Below are 17491 nucleotides of genomic sequence, written 5' to 3'. Positions count from 1 at the left end.
CTTGTTTTGCACATATTCAACTCTGTATATTTTATATATTTTATTATTATTATTATTATTATTATTATTATTATTATTATTATTATTATTATTTTATTTTTTTTACTATTTAATTTGTAAAAATGTGTACACACACACACACACACACACACACACACACACACGTAGGAAAATATTTAGTATACACATCCAGAAATGCATACACTATTATATATTGTACATATATTTATTAGTTTCAGGTTGGCCATTCTTGTATTTTTGTTGTGTTTGCACATCTCTGTTGCTTGTGGGGCTCGCACACAAGAATTTCACTCGCATGTGCTGTGCCAGTGTGCCTGCACATGTGATGTGACAATAAAAAGTGATTTGATTGGATTTGATTTGTGGGAGTGGGGAGGTTTGCATGCTTTCAGGTGGTATTTTAATAACCAGCACAATGACTCGCTGATAAGCCAAACTTTGTATTATCACAGCGAGGAGGCTCCCTGTGCGCTCCTAGTAACAATGGCTCTTTTATAAGCATGTGACTGAAACCTCTGCAACGATCAAGCGCTCTGCGATAGAAGCTGAGGAGTCATTAGTCTGCAGCTCACTTGCATGAGTGCATGAGTTAACAGATTAATGCTGTGCAGTCTTTTGCAGCGTTTGCTCACCTCGCCGAAGGACTCCTTCAGGGATGCCGGGACTTCTCCATCCAGGACCTGCAGAACTGCTTCTATATCTTCCCTGGCAGCATATCCCCCCAGATCACTGGCAAACAGGCTGAAGAGGTCTGTGCACACAAACACACGAAGAAGAAAGCTCAGCTTTATCACAGGAACGCAGGCGTCCAGCACACAGCAGCAATGAGCTGATAAAAGTCTCAATGTCAATAATGTCCTGATGGATTTGAATGCCTGCGACATGTGAGATACGACTACCAGAATGAGCCTGAGGAAGAGGAGACGAACCAAAAGCATGAAAAACAAAAAGAAACGAAACATTTCAATCACTGTGGTCTCAAAACAGTCGCTCCTTCAGCTTGTAGCCTATCCTACAAAGAAATCAACCAGATGTCTCACACAGTTCTGAGAGTTTCCGGCCCATGTGTGCTTGGACAGTTAAGGTGAGCGAGCTTTTCTGAAGCTGTATATGTAGAAATACCTTCTAAAAATGATGTTTTGCAGTAAAACAGAACCACTCACCAGCTGTCATCAGTCCACTGACAAGTTCAACATTTCAATGTTTTGTTCCCAGATTAAATTCAAGTGCAGTTCCGACTTCGCTGACTCGCTTTTTCATAGTTTTCAGTCACGTGAGCGACTCGCCACCCTGTCGGGCAAAACATCGCTCCATCATGACGGTCAGCAGTGGACGGTCAGTAGTACTGCAAGACTAAAGTTTTGTTTTTATCTCGAGCCAAGACTACGTTCATCTCTTCATGGAGGGGAGACAAAGATATGAAGAGAAACCGTGATTTTTGGGGACTTGTGACCTGCTGGATGGGTAAATAACACCACCGTGTGGGAGGCGAAGAACAAGAAACTTCACCGTTAAAGCAAAGATAACTGCTACAGCTAGCTTCAAGTACCACGTGTAAATCTAACATTTGGTTGACTTGGACATTTACAGTGTCGGGCCAGGAAGTATGAGGAGCATTCATTTGTCACGTGTCAGAGTATTTGTCCGGTGTCGGCTAAACCATTCCTACAGTTTCACTGAGCCGCCACTGACAGCCTGGTTGCCGTGGAGAATGATTTGGCCTGTAAGGCGGGGTAGGTGTAGGTGTGTTCACAGGTTGGTGCCATATGCCACGCCCTTCTGGAAGCTGGTGCTGTGCCAAGTTAAATCTGAAGACGTTTAGAGGACAGCTGGAGGACCGCAGTACTGTTTTGTCTTCCAGGTGGACGTGTCCCAGTAGTGATGTGACAACTATGAACACTGCATCTTTTCTCTTTGATCACAGTGTATGTATATATGCATGTACCCCATCTCCTCCTTAACGAGTGCGTCGACGAATGTCATCACACATACAGTAACTATTAACATTTAAAAGATTTTTAAGAAAAACTTTTATTATAAAGCCCCAAATCTGTTTCGTTTATGTTAATTTCATCATTCGTTTGTTTTGTCACGTTCAACATATGTTGCCTATAAATAACTCGACGGATGCCAACATCCGTATCCGGGATGGATTTTGTTCCAAGTAACACTTAGCATGGAACAAAGAATGGAGACAGATATTATAAAGGACTAAACCGCAGGTTAAAATGAGTGATTGCAGAATTATTGACCCAGGAGACTAGTTTCTTAAAGTTTACAGATATAAAATTGATAGTGGGGAAAAAATATCTGTGGAACGAGTCGTCTCATTATTTGTTTTATTAGCTTCTAAAATACAACAAAGAACAGTTTGATGACCTCAACAGAAATCTACATAATTGTTCATCTTTCAGTATGAAAGCAAACATCCAAGACAGCACTGGACGAGGCTTAGGATAAATGTCCGAGTCAAAGCCCAGAGGGAAATTTCACCAAGTAATCGTGGAACAAATCCAGGAGTCTGTCGGGCCTTTACACGGCTGAGATACTGAGAAGTGTTCACAAGGGTCAGCTGCTAATTAGTTCTTCACATTTTTAAACAGTACCTTCAAAACACGAGGCCTGTTAATACCTGTGCCAGAGCTCAGCCTCAGAAACAGCATTTAGTTCAGCTAAAGCTAGCTCGAACCAGCCTGATGCTGATTATTTGGTGGTGGAGATATTACCGAGTGCAACTCGCTATGAAAAGAGGTAGAGTGAAAGCACTTAAAGGTAAATATATGACAGGAAATACAGCCTCCGGATGTTTAACCATGACACCCCGTCTACATGCAAAGGGGGTTCGTTTTAGCAATTTAGAAATACTTTAACAAATGACTTTTCATAGTAGGTAATGATGTAATAAATTACTTTAATGACAGTAAGTATGTTTATCCAACTGTGGCAGTAGCCATGGCAACCCCTGATCACTCCTTGACTATAACTAAACTGCATTAGCTTAAAGCTTACATTATATCTCATAAAAAACAAATTTTAAAACTACTTTTATTCTGTTTTTTGTTTTGTTTTTTTTAAAGCGAGACAAGAGAGAGGGAAATGAAATCAACATCTCATGGCCTAAACAGATACTTACACTTTGCCTTCTCCTCATCACGTCCTCTGGTCAGAAGCACCAAACCCACGATCAGATTGTTAAAGTGCAGCCCTTTGGCAGAGCCTCCAAACGAGGTGTAGATCACCTAAAACACACACATAATCGTAACGTTAAACACGAGCTGCTCCACCGCCTGTAACACGATCGAGACGTCAGCCCATCCAAACACCACAGTGACAAAAGCTGCCAATGTGTGAGCAAAGAAGAGTTTTGACCAACGTCATCAGGTTTCACCGACAACTGAGAAAAAAAACAAAACCATTTGAAGTTTGTCGTTCAAAAATATAACAAATGTAACATTTAACATAACAGCTTGGATGCAGTAATGTTGGTGACTCTGGAATACTGCAAGACCTACAGTACGATGTCAGTAAAAGGAAAGCTGACAGGAGGAAAGTACTTCCTGTGCTGGACTTACAATTCATTTTCAGTTCAGTTTCTCAGAAGTAGCCCTGGACTAGTTTCTGTGGAACTGTGAGAGAAAATCACCCAAAACAAAAATAGAGAAATGTGCTCCTCATCTTTAAAACTATATCAGCTCGTGTTACGGAGGCGCTGCTGTCATTAAGCTAAAGGACACGCTGATGGCCTGCATAACATGACTCTGCAGTCAGAAGCTGATGAAGCATGTCCATGCCAGCAGGTCACACAGAGTACAGAAGCTTTATTTGTGGCTTTTAAAAACACGGAAGTCACACTGTGTCATACGATGCAAATTCCTAAATCCAACACTTTCACCGTCATCTGCCGCCCCTTCATCACACACTGCTGCTTAGAGTCCCCGAGAGCAGCCATTTGGCTTTCTACCTGGTAGGCTTTTAGCTAAGCTTTAGCTTCAGCCAAGTGGAAGCTACATTGGCTAGTCATTCATATGTAAATTAGGTTGTTACCTGAGAATTCTGGAGGGCAGTGGGGGTGTGTGAATGATTGCTGATTTCTAACTGCCAACTGCCTCTTTGTTTGTCGGGGGGGGGCTGCTAAAAGCGGTGAACTTCCTTTTGTGTTCGTCTTGATGCATTCTCAATCATCCAGGAAAATAAATCTCCAAAAGTCACCAACTTGGAGTGTTTCAGTTTGCCATCTTAGGGAGAAATCAACACATGTCCTTTGTTGCTGAGATTTATTGATAAAAACGGTACAAAAAACCAACCATTTGTACACATATTTACAAATAATAATAAAAAGTGAGTGAGTACACTTCAACATTTTCAGCAATCACTCACAATCCTGGCACTGCCATGGTATCTGTAGTCTGCATTTACCACATGTGTATCTGTAGCAGTGAACACATCGCACAGTGGCATGATTGTTCTTGCATTTGTGTTTGACCTGACACATGGCTCTTTTTCCAGGGATAGGTGTGGAGGGTTGTGTCCGAAGCAACTGTTCTTTTCTTGCCTTCTTCCCAGCTACATGAGAGTGAGCCAACTCTCCTGCAAGCTCCACCAGGAAGTCCACCCGTCTTTCCTGCGTCCCGGTGCATGCTTGATACAGCACATGTGCATTCAGTGCTGCCATGTCAATCATAATTATCAAAGACCAGTGGTCTGATTGATACCACAATGGACCACTGATCAATGGTCCACTGGACCACTGATCAGACCACTGGTCAGCAAACCTGGGAAACCCACAGATAATAGTCGACGCGTCGTTTGAAGCTTTGTAAGATCACAAAAGACGCAGGAATAAGTAGCAGGATTTCAGAGTGTAATAACGGACTGAAACAGAAGATGGCAGCACTGCATGTACGAGGATGCCAGCTGCCGTTAAACCCCGACGAAGAAGAAGCTGTGTCCCAGAATTCATAGCGCGGCCCAGCTCAGTTTCCAACAATGGCGGCAGCTGGTTAGTTTTAATATTACTCTTATTATTCTTTCTGGGTCACAAAATAAACGTTTAACATATGTTCAGGCGAGAATGTAGCTGTGTAAACCTCAAATATCTGCTCAGTTTATCAGGACACCACATATTTTCAAAAGCGCTCCGACGTTTTCGGAGACGTCTGTTACCCACTAGCTCGATAGCTAGCCGGGGGCTAGGCTAACTAGAGCCGTGAGAACACCGGACTCCCGGCAAATCGTTTTCAAACCCACCGCGGTCTTTCCCTACTCAGGTTAAACATGATATATGAGTCACTTAGATAACTTAAAAATGTTGTTGTTTGGCTTTTTTTGGTGTTTTATTTGTTCCTGAGTAAATCGGTTTGTCTGAGATTAAAGTTATAGTTTTTACACAGCTGAATAAACATCAAGCAGACAGCTGATTATCAGAAGTGTGAGATGCTCCAGAATATACTCCGATGTCCTGTTATATTTTAGATAGCAAGGAGTTTATTAAACTTCACCGAAACAATCTGCAAATTTCATTAAAATTTAATAAACTATCTTTTTGTCTTTATTTTTAGTTAGCACATACCTTAAACACTTAACCATCTTCTTCATTTAAACCTGCATTTATTTATTTATATTAAAAAGTGACAGAAACTAAAAATACTGATGCATTCACTGATCCATGTATAAACTGTAAGTCAGGTTTGTATTCACTGCCATCCCGACTGCCAAAAACCTGCAAATAGTATTTATTGAATACACACACGCACAAAAAAAATCTCAGTGGCTTTATGAAGAGAAACGTGATCAATTTCAGTAAACGCACATTTGTGGGAAAACAAAATTAAAGGGGAAGTCCGCCGATCTACATGCAAAAGGTCAACCGTCACAGAAAGCACATTTCACCTGTGAGAGACAGCGTGTCTTTAGTGTTTCTCAGGAACATTGGTCAAGTCATAATTCTGACGATGTGACGAGTCCACGAACAACGACAAACTGGACAAAATGTGTTTAAGTTGGACAAAGAGTAGAGCTGATGAAGACACACAGGTCGGAGTGTTTTTGGAGCTTAACTCAAACTATGAAACGGAGAATTCGTGTCCACGAAGCTCAGAGCCAAGTTGAGTCGTCAGGTTGCAGAGGAAACCTCTACAAGAGCAGATTAGTTCTTTATTCTTTTTAAAGCTGTAAATATTTTGTTACTGTTACTCTTTAAATATCACTACACGCATATAGTTTCATACATGAAACTGACTGTGGAGTCCCCAGAGACTGTGGGGAAGTCCTCGACGCAGCCAACTAAAGCACGCTTCTTAACTCGTCTGTCTCTCCTCCCACTCCCACTCCCACCTCCCAAACAGTGATCGGCTCAAACCTTGTTGTTATATTACATGTGGAAGGTGTAATGGTATTTGTGTTCATCCTGAAGCATTTGGTAGTTCACCATGAGACCTTCTTGCTACAGCACACTGTGAGCAACAATAACTCCTTGTACTTATACATTAACTATCAGGATTTATCAGCATATGTGTGCCTGAGGAACAAAATACCAGTTAATAACTGTTCATCCTACTGAGATAACACTGAGTGAAAACAAACAAAAAACAAAACATCAAGCCAACATGCGATTTATCCAGTACATAAAATCTCTGGATACTTGGCCACGAATGATCGTCAGCACCGTCATTATTAGGGCTGGGTTTTGATTATCGATTTATCGATTAAAATCGTGATATCGATTCATTAAAATCCTGAATCGATTTTTTAATATAAATGTATTTTGCCCGAAACGCCACAATCTCAGGTGAAACCTCACAAAATTTCAACAACCGCCAAACAGCTAAATAGTAAATGAGAGCAGGAACACGGATTCTGCACAAAGATGTAAACACACAGCGCCGACGGATCAGAATCAGTGAGATGTGACTTTCTCACCGACGGCACGGACACGATCAGGGCTGAAAGCCGACAGCTCGCTGACTCTGATCTGTCGGCGGGTCCGCGCTTTGTGTTTACGCCGTTTTTGCGCTGATTCTGAAGCTGTTAGTTTGATGTCTCTCCAAACAATATTGACTGAACCAGCAGCAAAAGAAGATCCAAACTACGCTTCACATAAACATCATCATGGATTCACTCTGACTTTTACTGTTTTGCTTCCACCAGGATGCACAGCTCTCTCTCTCTCTCTGTACTTCAACAACAGTTTCCCGCCTAAAAATCTGTTTTCTGCATTATTCACTTGCTTGTTACGCACAAGTCTACCGTTGTTTACAGGCTGTCAGCTGCTGTTTTTTTTCTTTTACTTACTTCTGAAAAGAAAACCTAATTTCTGCTGTTCAACAGGCTTCTGAACAAATTGAAACTTTTTAAAAGTATAAAAAATACAAAACGCCGTGTCTCTAATAAAACTGCTGTAACGTCAGAGGTGATGTTCATATGCTGGTTAATGATTTTCATTTGTTTTTGATCTACTGCAGAATATTTTTATAAAATCCCAGAACAGGAAAATCACCTTCATGTTTTTCTGTTTTATCTTCAGCGACTTTGACACAAAGGCCTCTGCTGTGATGCTCACACCTTTGATAAAGTCTGGAAAGTGTCAGCTTCCTTTTTATAGATACAAAAATATGTAAATGTACTGATCAGAATTATAATATTTCTGACTGTCTGAGGCAAAATTTCCCAGATTTAAATCGAATTGAATCGAATCAAATTGAATCGAATCGGGATCTTGTGAATCGGAATCGAATCGATTCTAGAAATCAGTGACGATACTCAGCCCTAGTCATTATACACTTATGATAAAACACCAGATAAACCTCTGAGCACTGAACAGTGCGTGTTCCTTGACTGACTGATTGGGTCGGGCTTTCTTTGAACTACCAGACTGTGCAGTAGCCACGGCTATATTTGAAGACACCAGCAGCAACCTTACATCTGGACTACTGTCACCGCAGTAACTGCTGCCATGGTGACAAAGGAGAAGAAGGAGGGAGATGACACGTGCTGTAGTGAAGACATGCAAGCCGTGTGTTTAATAAGCAGCAGATGGAGTGGGGGGTGCGCGATGACTAACACTGGCCTTACTAATGCACTGAGGAGACAAGGTAGGTGTTGTTATTGTATGCTCAAGAAACTGGCAGAGCAGCGAGCCTTAACTGAATCACGCACGTTTTTGTTTGCCATTGTAGTGTTTTCCACAAATGTACAGCGTATGCATAGCAGATATGCACAATCCAGCCACAACACGTGGTTACATTTTTATGAAGCAACTGAAGCTACAGAAGAAAGCAGTGGGACACGACAGAGGAAAGCCCACGTTTGGACTGAGATAACCATTTGCTGTCACCTCGCAACTAAGACTGCAGAGGACAGCAGGGGACATGTGCTCTTGAACAGTTAGAGCAGCATGATTTATGATATAATGTGAGGAAAATGCATTCCTATTACACAAGCAAACTGATTTTAAACGATTGTGAACTTTAAATGGTTGTGCCCACACAACGTGCATGACACGGCACAAAAAACACAGGAGAAGAAAAAGTGACAGGCAGGTGTGAATTATGTCAGAGCACCTTTATCAGTAGTTCATGTTAGGATCGTCACTCCATCGTAAAGTCGAAATGCATACAGAGCAAGGACAACAAACTTCAATCAAAACCTCGTTTTTCTTTTTTTCTTCATTACATAAACAATCATGTGCAGAGCGGTGAGGGTAGGTGTGTTTGAGCAAAGCAGACAAGACTAAAGAAACCCTGTCGTCAGAACATTAGGATGCTCCCATGTGTCTGACTGGACTCTAACTCCCTTAAATGCCCCAAACAATGAAGCAGGATCTGTAATTTGGGCCATATTTGCACACACGCTATTCAAAACCTAACATTGGTAAAAGAAAGAAATACAAAAAAGAAATCTTCATTCAACTTTCAAGTAATCCAAATCAAACTAAACTCTGGAAATTCTATTATTTCTGTTTAATACAGACACATTTAAAATGATTCAGGCCGCCCTCTACCTGTCATTTCCCTGGAGCAGTTTTATAATTCAGGTTATTCTGCATGAACAGCCTGACATCTACCAATTTAAACTTTGTCATACAAAAAGCCCATAAACCAAAATAATTAAAAGGAATGAACAAAGGAATTAGTAGCTCATTTCAAGAGCAAGACCAGGTTGCTGTCAACACAAAGCGATCAGTAGCCCAATAAAAACCAAACCAAACCCGAATTAAATAATTAAATATCCATCCATCTGTATAATTGAGCCGTTTGTACATATTAGCGCTATTTCTTACATTTGTAAACTCTCTGACATGTTGCATTATTTAAACAGTTTAGTCTGTTACTGTCTTGTTGGTTACTGTCAACTGTAACCCACAGAATTTAGTCAGGGATTAATAAAGCATTCTGATTCTGTCCTCTCTATATCTATATGTATAGAGAGAAAGATAAACTGCCCATTCTTCGATGACTATTACACTTTGAGTCTTTACATTTCATTTCAGTCTATATTCCTCCAGAGTATTTTTAAATCTGTCAACTTCACCAGAAGAAGAAGAAGAGCAGGTTTCAAATGTGTAACATGAGAATGACAAGTCGTAAAAAGTGACAGGAGGAAGCTCTGTCAGATGGGGATGTGTGAGGGAAACTGTAGTCAGACTATATTATACGTATATCGTCATACTGTTGCATATACACCAGCTGTATATATCAAGTCTAGGTCTGTGTTGATTACTTTAATGATTCAGTTACTTCAAAGAAAAACAGACTCTCCTCTGTATCTGCACGAAGAGTCTCCTTTAAGCAGCTATAAATAAACTGGAAACAACGTTGCTATTCTATATTTATTCCCCTGCAGAACTTTGGCTGTTCTTTAGCCTCGAACATCAGACTGATGCTTTTCAACAGGAAACACAGAGCTATAAAATGGTAATGATACCTTTTTATTGGATCAATAAGTCTTTCAGTGGAATGCAAGGCTGAGCCTAATGTGAGGTGAAATGGCCCCTCACTACAACTAAAATCTCTAGCTTGTACTTACAATAAAATCCTTCATACAAAGCTCGTTGGTCACACTGCTAAGGCATAACCGAACTGATTTTGTTGGCTTCCTGGAAACTGCCGCCACCGTTACCCACTCAGAATACGTGGTGTGACATCATTGTGGCTTACCTCTGCGACTTTAGGGGGAACTCCATCTCCCAGCACTTCCCTGTAGAAACACTGCTGGGTCATGTAATAGGAGAGGCCACTGGTTCTTTTGAAGGCATCTTTCAGCCGCTTCAGTTCCACATCAGTGACTACAGAGAGACAAACAGAGATGGGATTACATCAACAGAGACGGAGAGCTGATCTGCAGTTGTTTGCGAAGTCATGCTACAAGTCTGCAAGAGAAAAACAGAATCTACGAAAGATAAACAGTAAAGAAACAAGCAATGGCTACAACAGTTTAAAAACTGTATTAGGACCAAGGTCTGGATGGTCCTGAAATACGTCTTTAATGTTTTTAAATGTCATTGTTTGAAGCTCTGAGGACTAGATGCCAGATTTCTTTCACCTTCACTTCACTAGGACTGCAGCACAACTGTTGGCAGCAACACAGAAAGAATGACTTCCATCCAATTACAGTAAACAGAGGAAGCGCTTTTAATGCAACGGTTAAAATGATCTTCTAACAGAAGCGCCTGAAAAAGAAGTTTAACGGTGTCATGTCGTTAATCCATAGATTAACTCTGGAACAGTTGGTAAAAATGACAAAGCTGCTTACACATGTAGTAGTAACTGTGGCGCTGTAGCGAACAATGTCACCGACTATACACAGCGGTGACAGCAAACTGCTGACTAACGGCTGAAAAGGATCCTGTTTACAGCTTCCATGACCACATTGTAGCTAAATGATCAACAAGATACCAGTAGGTGCCGCTCATCTGATAGGCAAGGGGTCAGCGTGCAGTAAAACGGAATCATTAACTGTTGACTTATCAGCTTTCAGCAGCCAATCACAGTTCAACAGGGATAAGCTGCAGTAAATTAGCAAATACAAATGTAGGTACATTAGTTAGAAATTGAGGGCACTTTAAAGACTCCATATGAAAAGCTGGTAGTGCTGGGGTTGGAGCCACAGCAGCATGACAGAACTGCTCGACTGGTTTTGACAAATGTCTGATTAGATTGGATGACTGGTCCACCTGCTTCAGGATTGGATGTTGCTCGTCAGAGGGTAGCCTATCAAATGATCCAAGCGCAACTTTGATGTTTTCTGAATCAATGATAAACTAAAACAGTGTGTTTCCTGTTGTAGTCTTAAGAGACTACAAATAACGGACGTCCTTAAATTTGACCTTGTCTGCATTAAAGTGTGGCTTTAAAGAAAGAAACTTTAGTCATTTCAGTATGCTCATTTTCTACACTGCTTATGTAATTGCAAATATACAACTGTTGTTTGTCACAGTCAGTGTTGGGGAGTAACGGAATACATGTACCGCCATTACGTATTTAGAATACAAAATATGAGTAACTGTATTCCGTTACAGTTACCGTTTAAAAAGGTGGTATTCAGAATACAGTTACTTTGTTGAAATAAATGGATTACACGGCGGTACTTTCCTGTTTCATATTGTCGCGGGTCAGGACTGTTTGGTTTTGTTTGACAGCTACGTGCTGTTGTTCCAGGCGGCAGCGTTACAGTTGCCATGTTTACAGGGCGACGCTCTCTCTCTCTCTCTGCGACTGTGTGTTTCCTGGGTGAGAGAGCGCATTTCGTTGTTGTTGTTGTGCTAAGCTAACAGGCAGAATGCTACAAGCATAGCTCTAAAGAATGTAGCATCATGGGCAGTGTAGTCCGTGCTGCAGGGAGAATGGACTGCCACACACGTTATGGGTCTGTGAGCGCGAGGAGGGAGAAAAAGGGGAGTGGAAAGGTACGAGTTGTCATCGAGGAGAAACGGGAGCTGGAAACATGTAAATATAATAATAACCACTGCAGCCAAGAAGAGTGCCTGACGAGCCCAGTTGTAAGTAAGCTATTAAGACTCGACTGTACACCGTGTTCGTGTTTTCCTCCGAAACAATAAGTTCTGTTGGAGCCTTTCAACGCCTCTCTCTGTCTCTGCTAGCAAAGTTGACCCAGACAACAAAGTAAAGCTATTTTTCGGCTACGAGCCGACAGGGACCCCGCCGTATTAGTCAGAGGTCCCTTTACTACAGTTCGGAGTCGCGGACCTTCAGTAACAGTAATAAATCACACAGCAATAGTACATTCACGTTGTTGTAAAAAGCATGATAATATATTAAGTAATCCAAAGTATTCAGAATACGTTACTGTCATTGAGTAACGTAACGGAATACGTTACAGAATACATTTTGGGGCATGTAATCTGTATTCTGTAATGGAATACATTTTAAAAGTAACCTTCCCAACACTGGTCACAGTACAACATATAGTGAACATGCAGTGAAATGCTTGTGTCCTGAACTGTGGACAGGCTGCAGACGTAGCCACGCCACTCCAGGGCTTGTTTCTAGCATGGGGGTCATAGCCAGGACCCTTACTGGATACCGGGTGGAAATCAAACTTGCAACCCCCGCTCCAGAGGTGTGTAGTCTTACCACTACAGTATGCAGCTTCCATTACAGCCATTGCTGCAATTACACCACTTGTGGCTACTTGTATTTATATGCCTCCACCAATCAGAGAGGTTGCAGGTTAGTGTTATGACTAGAGATGGCACGATACCACTTTTTTTATGTCCGATACCATAAATTTGGATATCTGCCGATACCGATATGAATCCGATATAGTGTGTTTTTAATATATTGCTGCATTTTGTATAAGTTCATACTCAAGTTTAAATAAACAACAACACTGAAGCTATTCTGTTATACCTGTATTTAAAAAAAAATACACTACACACAAAATATTTCATAGTTCAGCAAAACTGATCAATCTAATAAACTTAAACCTGCTCCATCCTCCCTATTCTGGTATTTTAAAGAGCACTTAGCAGAAATATTAAGCAACCTAACTAATAGGGTTGCAAACTCCCAGCAAAAAAATAGGGAACCACCCCCCACCCTCCACCTCATGATGCTTAATCGATGTAATCAACCTTAATTTGATGCAGTGTGGAAAAAAATGCACAGAAATCAATTATTTTTCAAGAATAATTAAATAGATTCAACATCTTTCTTCAACAAAATTGCAGACTGCACAGATGGTACCTTCCCAAAGGAAAAAGTACTATAGCTTACTAGGGTATATATATTAGACTTAACAGTCACTATATACAGTAATGGACTTCTATACATTTTACATCAAATTAAAACTTTGGGTGTCAGATAATTATTTATTAAAAGCTCGACATTTTAAATGAGAATAAGAAAGAAAAGTATGTCTTTGTGCCCCCTTTTCCCTGTTCATGCCCTATCGGCCCCCCTGGCTAAACTTTGCTAGATCCGCCCCTGCACAGTTACCAGCGTCAGCTGTAGAAAAAGATCCTCGAGTAGAAAGTAATAATAAATACATTCTAACAACAGCTGATCAAGCTTAAACGTGCTGCTGTTGTTCAGCCGCTGGTTTCCTCTTTCTGGTGCAAAGTGGGCCAAAAACAAACAAGAGAGACGATCAGCTGATCATTGATCAGGTTCATGATTGAAGTAGCAGCAGGAGAGGGAGAGAGAGAGGCAGTCGCTCCATAGGTTGTTAAGCTTAACGCTGGAATGCTTTACAAACATTCAGAGACGAACTTACACGCTTGCTTTACTTCTCTCTGGGATCACTTCCTCGGAGATGAAATGCTGGTTTGGTAGCGAGGCTACAAATACACACGACCGCTCTATCACGTGACCACACTGCTCCCACGTGCTACGGTTATGAGCTGAGTTACGCCGTGTCGCAAGTTTTGTGAGGTGCTTTTTTGATATCTAATGGATCGGATTACATTTTTTATTTCTCTCCGATATCCGATCCAGTAATTTACGTCAGTATCGGACCGATACTGATACCTAATATCGGATCGGTCCATGTCTAGTTATGACAGACAGGACTGTGCTAACTATGACATAATTACCATAACAGTTATTGGACTATTCTTGACCTTTAAATGTTCATTGACATATCAGCTAAACTTTAGCTCATCCTTGATTCCAAGTGTGCAACAAATCTTGAGAAATTTTCCAGAGAAGCTTATGAGATGTTGATGAGGACGGGATGGAGAGCACTAGAATCTCCATCGTCATCGAGGTATTTTAAAGTCTGATTGGAGAATATGTTTACAATGCAAGATGTTGTTTATATGATGACAAAGACACACCGTCACTGGAGATGGTGGAGACCAAAATAGAGCTTAAAAACAGATTCATGTGGTCAAAGTCAAAGCTAACCATGTGTGATAGATATGCAAACTTGCACATCCGTTAAAGCCAGTGATATCTGCACAGCCTTTGTAACGTGTGATGATTCGACTTTTTAGTGCACTTAAGGCAAACGTAAAAACAATCCCAGTCTTTCTTTCACACTGTTACATGATTACATTAATACTACCACGCCTCTCTGTCAACGCTCACATTGTTGATGCTGTCTAATCAGCTCCACTTCGACAACTGCTCTTTAATACACGTGTAATATTTTCTGTCACAGCTTCAGCTGAATCAGTTTAATTTAACCCTTCGACAGCACAAGGTCAAAGCAAGAAGCACATATGACATTTTTGTTTGCGTCTTACGGAAAACTACTCATGCCGAGTTCCATCAACAACTCCCTTAAAAGCTGTTATTCCGCCTTTATGGAAACTTTTCTTTATAAGCGTCTCTGAACCACACTCGGGTTTCTGATATCACCTATTTCGACAGAGCCAGTAGGGGCAGTAGTGCTCATGGGGTTTCAGGTTTGACCCTAAAGCCTACCCAGACACACGTGCAAACGCTCATGCACACACACTGTCACCGCGATGTTAGCCGGCAACATTCAGGCATAAACTCATTTTGAGCAATAAACTTTATTTCCAACTAAAAGTTTAAGAGGAGAGACATTAAAAGAGAATCGCTTTTACCTGGATACGTTGGTGTTAGGGTGCAACAGCTAATTCAAATAACAGTGGACTACTGTGCCTTTAACAAAAAAGCAGAGCCCGTGCACGCAGGCTAACGACATCCGAGGAGACCCGGAGAGCACGCCTTCCACCGAGACAATGCCCTAAAGAAAGTAACAACACTAAAATTCAAAAGGTTCTTCTTCTGACCATGCTCCACCTCTCCACTAAGTTTACTGAAATGCAGACAGTTACTTTTACTGTAATCTTGCTGACAGGCAGATAATCAGTAAAACTGAGCTAATCACATACCTCTGACTTCTCTTTAGCAAGTAACCAAGAGTAACTGGACATAAATCTTTATTTTAAAAAAGTAAAAATCAGTTTAACAACAAAACAGAGTTCAAACCCCATTTACAGGAAGTGACGGTGCGGGCGCACACACCATGCATATACCTTGGTTGGCCCAGTAACCTTTGTCATCTCCACAGACGCAGTTTCACTCTGACTACTGTCACACAGACAAAGCCTTAAACTAACGGCCTCAGCTGGATCAAACTTTACTAAGAATGCACAATTTGTGTTAACGGGCTGTGCTAATGAAGTGACGCAAATAAATTACCGCAAATGCCTTTCAGCAGTAACAGCAGGGTGCTGGTGTTTGACCGAACTGACATAACAGGTATGAGGAGGGAGCTGGTGTCTCTTCAGGTAATTTAAGTAAGAGTTGTAAGATCAGCTGATGGGCAGGGTGTGACTCCACCTTCATTCTTCACATTTATTTCCACAAAAACAGAAACACTGAACCATACAAAACCTAAAAAATGTATTTATAGATACAGGCTCAGCGAGTTTGAAAAATGTTAAAGGTCACACTGCTACTGAGGCTTTTCTCCTGCCTGAGAGGACGAGCACATCGTTAGGGTGGTGTCTCCTCGCAGCATGAAGAACCCAAACCACAGCCGGGGTTTCCTGGGTGGATTTTAAATTGGCAATGATGTGGTTTAAGTCTACAGAATAAAGTGCTGTACAAATGCAAAGTAAGTAAGTGGTCAGCAAGACTAGGAAAGTATTATATAAATGTATAAAACTAACAACACGTCTGCTGGGCACAGGTGTGCTGTAAGCACAACACAGAACAAGAACCTTTTCAATTATCCTGGTTTTTGGGCACAACACATGAAAACTGTGTCAAGTGCCAAAAAAGTGCCAAGATGTGGTTTTATGAAAGGTAAGCTGACGATCAGAAGGTATTTACAGGTCACTGACAACCTCGCAGAGACAACGAGACTAAAGAAAGCCACTGTCCCAAAGAGTCATGGGTTTATCTGCTCCCTGCATAGTCCTGCACGTTGGTGTGCAGGTTGTGGTAATACTAAATATGAGTGGAAACTGCACGGAATGTAAAAAACAGACTATCATTAGAAAATAATACATGATCTCGTGTTCTGAGATAATGGATGGGAATCGTGTGTGTTTTGTTTTGGGAGAGATGAATTCTATTAAAAAAGGCCTCCGGTCCTTTTCACAGATCACTCCAGCTGCTGTAACGACACCTGCGTGCAGTCTATTACAACACAGAAATGGTTTCCTGGTGCACAGCGGTGAGAGCCACTGAAACATGGAATGACACCAACAAACATCAGCGCTTAATGACATCCACCCGACGGAGTGCAACAGCTCTGAACTGTGAACATTTATTTCGCTGGTGCCTCGTGTATCTGCTGCTTCTGCTGGCTGAAAACTACATGGGGATTTTAGCTTGCGTGTTGCGAATCCAAAGAAGCTGTGCACGTCTAACCCTACGCCTTTCACTTTCTTTAATAAGTCATCGCTGGTATAAAGATGAAGATATCCCAAAGTTAGACGTCTGAGGGCTGCTTTTTTAAAATCTTGGTCATTTTGGCCTGTATTTGTATAGCGCTTTTCTAGTCCCTAAGGACCCCAAAGCGCTTTACACATCCAGTCATCCACACATTCACACACTGGTGATGGCAGCTACACTGTAGCCACAGCCACCCTGGGGCGCACTGACAGAGGCGAGGCTGCCGGACACTGGCGCCACCGGGCCCTCTGACCACCACCAGTAGGCAACGGGTGAAGTGTCTTGCCCAAGGACACAACGACCGAGACTGTCCAAGCCGGGGCTCGAACCGGCAACCTTCCGATTACAAGGCGAACTCCCAACTCTTGAGCCACGATCGCCCCATTTTGCAGAAAAGCTCTGATGCTGAGCCAAAGCAAAGCGAGATTAATGGGTCAGTGAGCTACGTCGAGCTTCAAGTCAGAGTTCTTGGTGTTACCAAAGTGGCCCTCTTTGTAACTGACCAACTCACCATGGCAACTTCTTCTGAGCACAAAACCTTAGAGAAACTCTTTTATTTGCATCATATTTTAACTGCAATGTAAATTCTCTGTATTCTCTATGTGCCAGTTGTTAAGCTGTTTAGCTTACTAACA

General features: G+C 41.5%; 1 protein-coding gene across 4 annotated transcripts in view; it reads right to left on the bottom strand.

Moving 5' to 3' along the window:
* The window catches only part of usp32 (ubiquitin specific peptidase 32), a 66923-nt gene that overhangs the window by 35774 nt on the left and 13658 nt on the right, over window positions 1–17491 (bottom strand). For all 4 annotated transcript variants that reach the window (XM_082504234.1, XM_082504235.1, XM_082504236.1 and 1 more), the window contains exons 2-4: window positions 10176–10303; window positions 3155–3260; window positions 654–772 (exon numbers count right to left, since the gene is read on the bottom strand). In XM_082504234.1, coding sequence (XP_082360360.1) covers window positions 654–772; window positions 3155–3260; window positions 10176–10303 — 353 coding nt within the window. The remainder of the gene's footprint in view (window positions 1–653; window positions 773–3154; window positions 3261–10175; window positions 10304–17491) is intronic.

This window comes from Aulonocara stuartgranti (genome assembly GCF_965226115.1).
Source record: "Aulonocara stuartgranti genome assembly, chromosome: 14".
Classification (NCBI taxonomy): Eukaryota; Metazoa; Chordata; class Actinopteri; order Cichliformes; family Cichlidae; genus Aulonocara; species Aulonocara stuartgranti.
The sequence above is the reverse complement of the archived record's forward strand: the minus strand, read 5'-3'. Positions and strand labels throughout refer to the sequence as shown.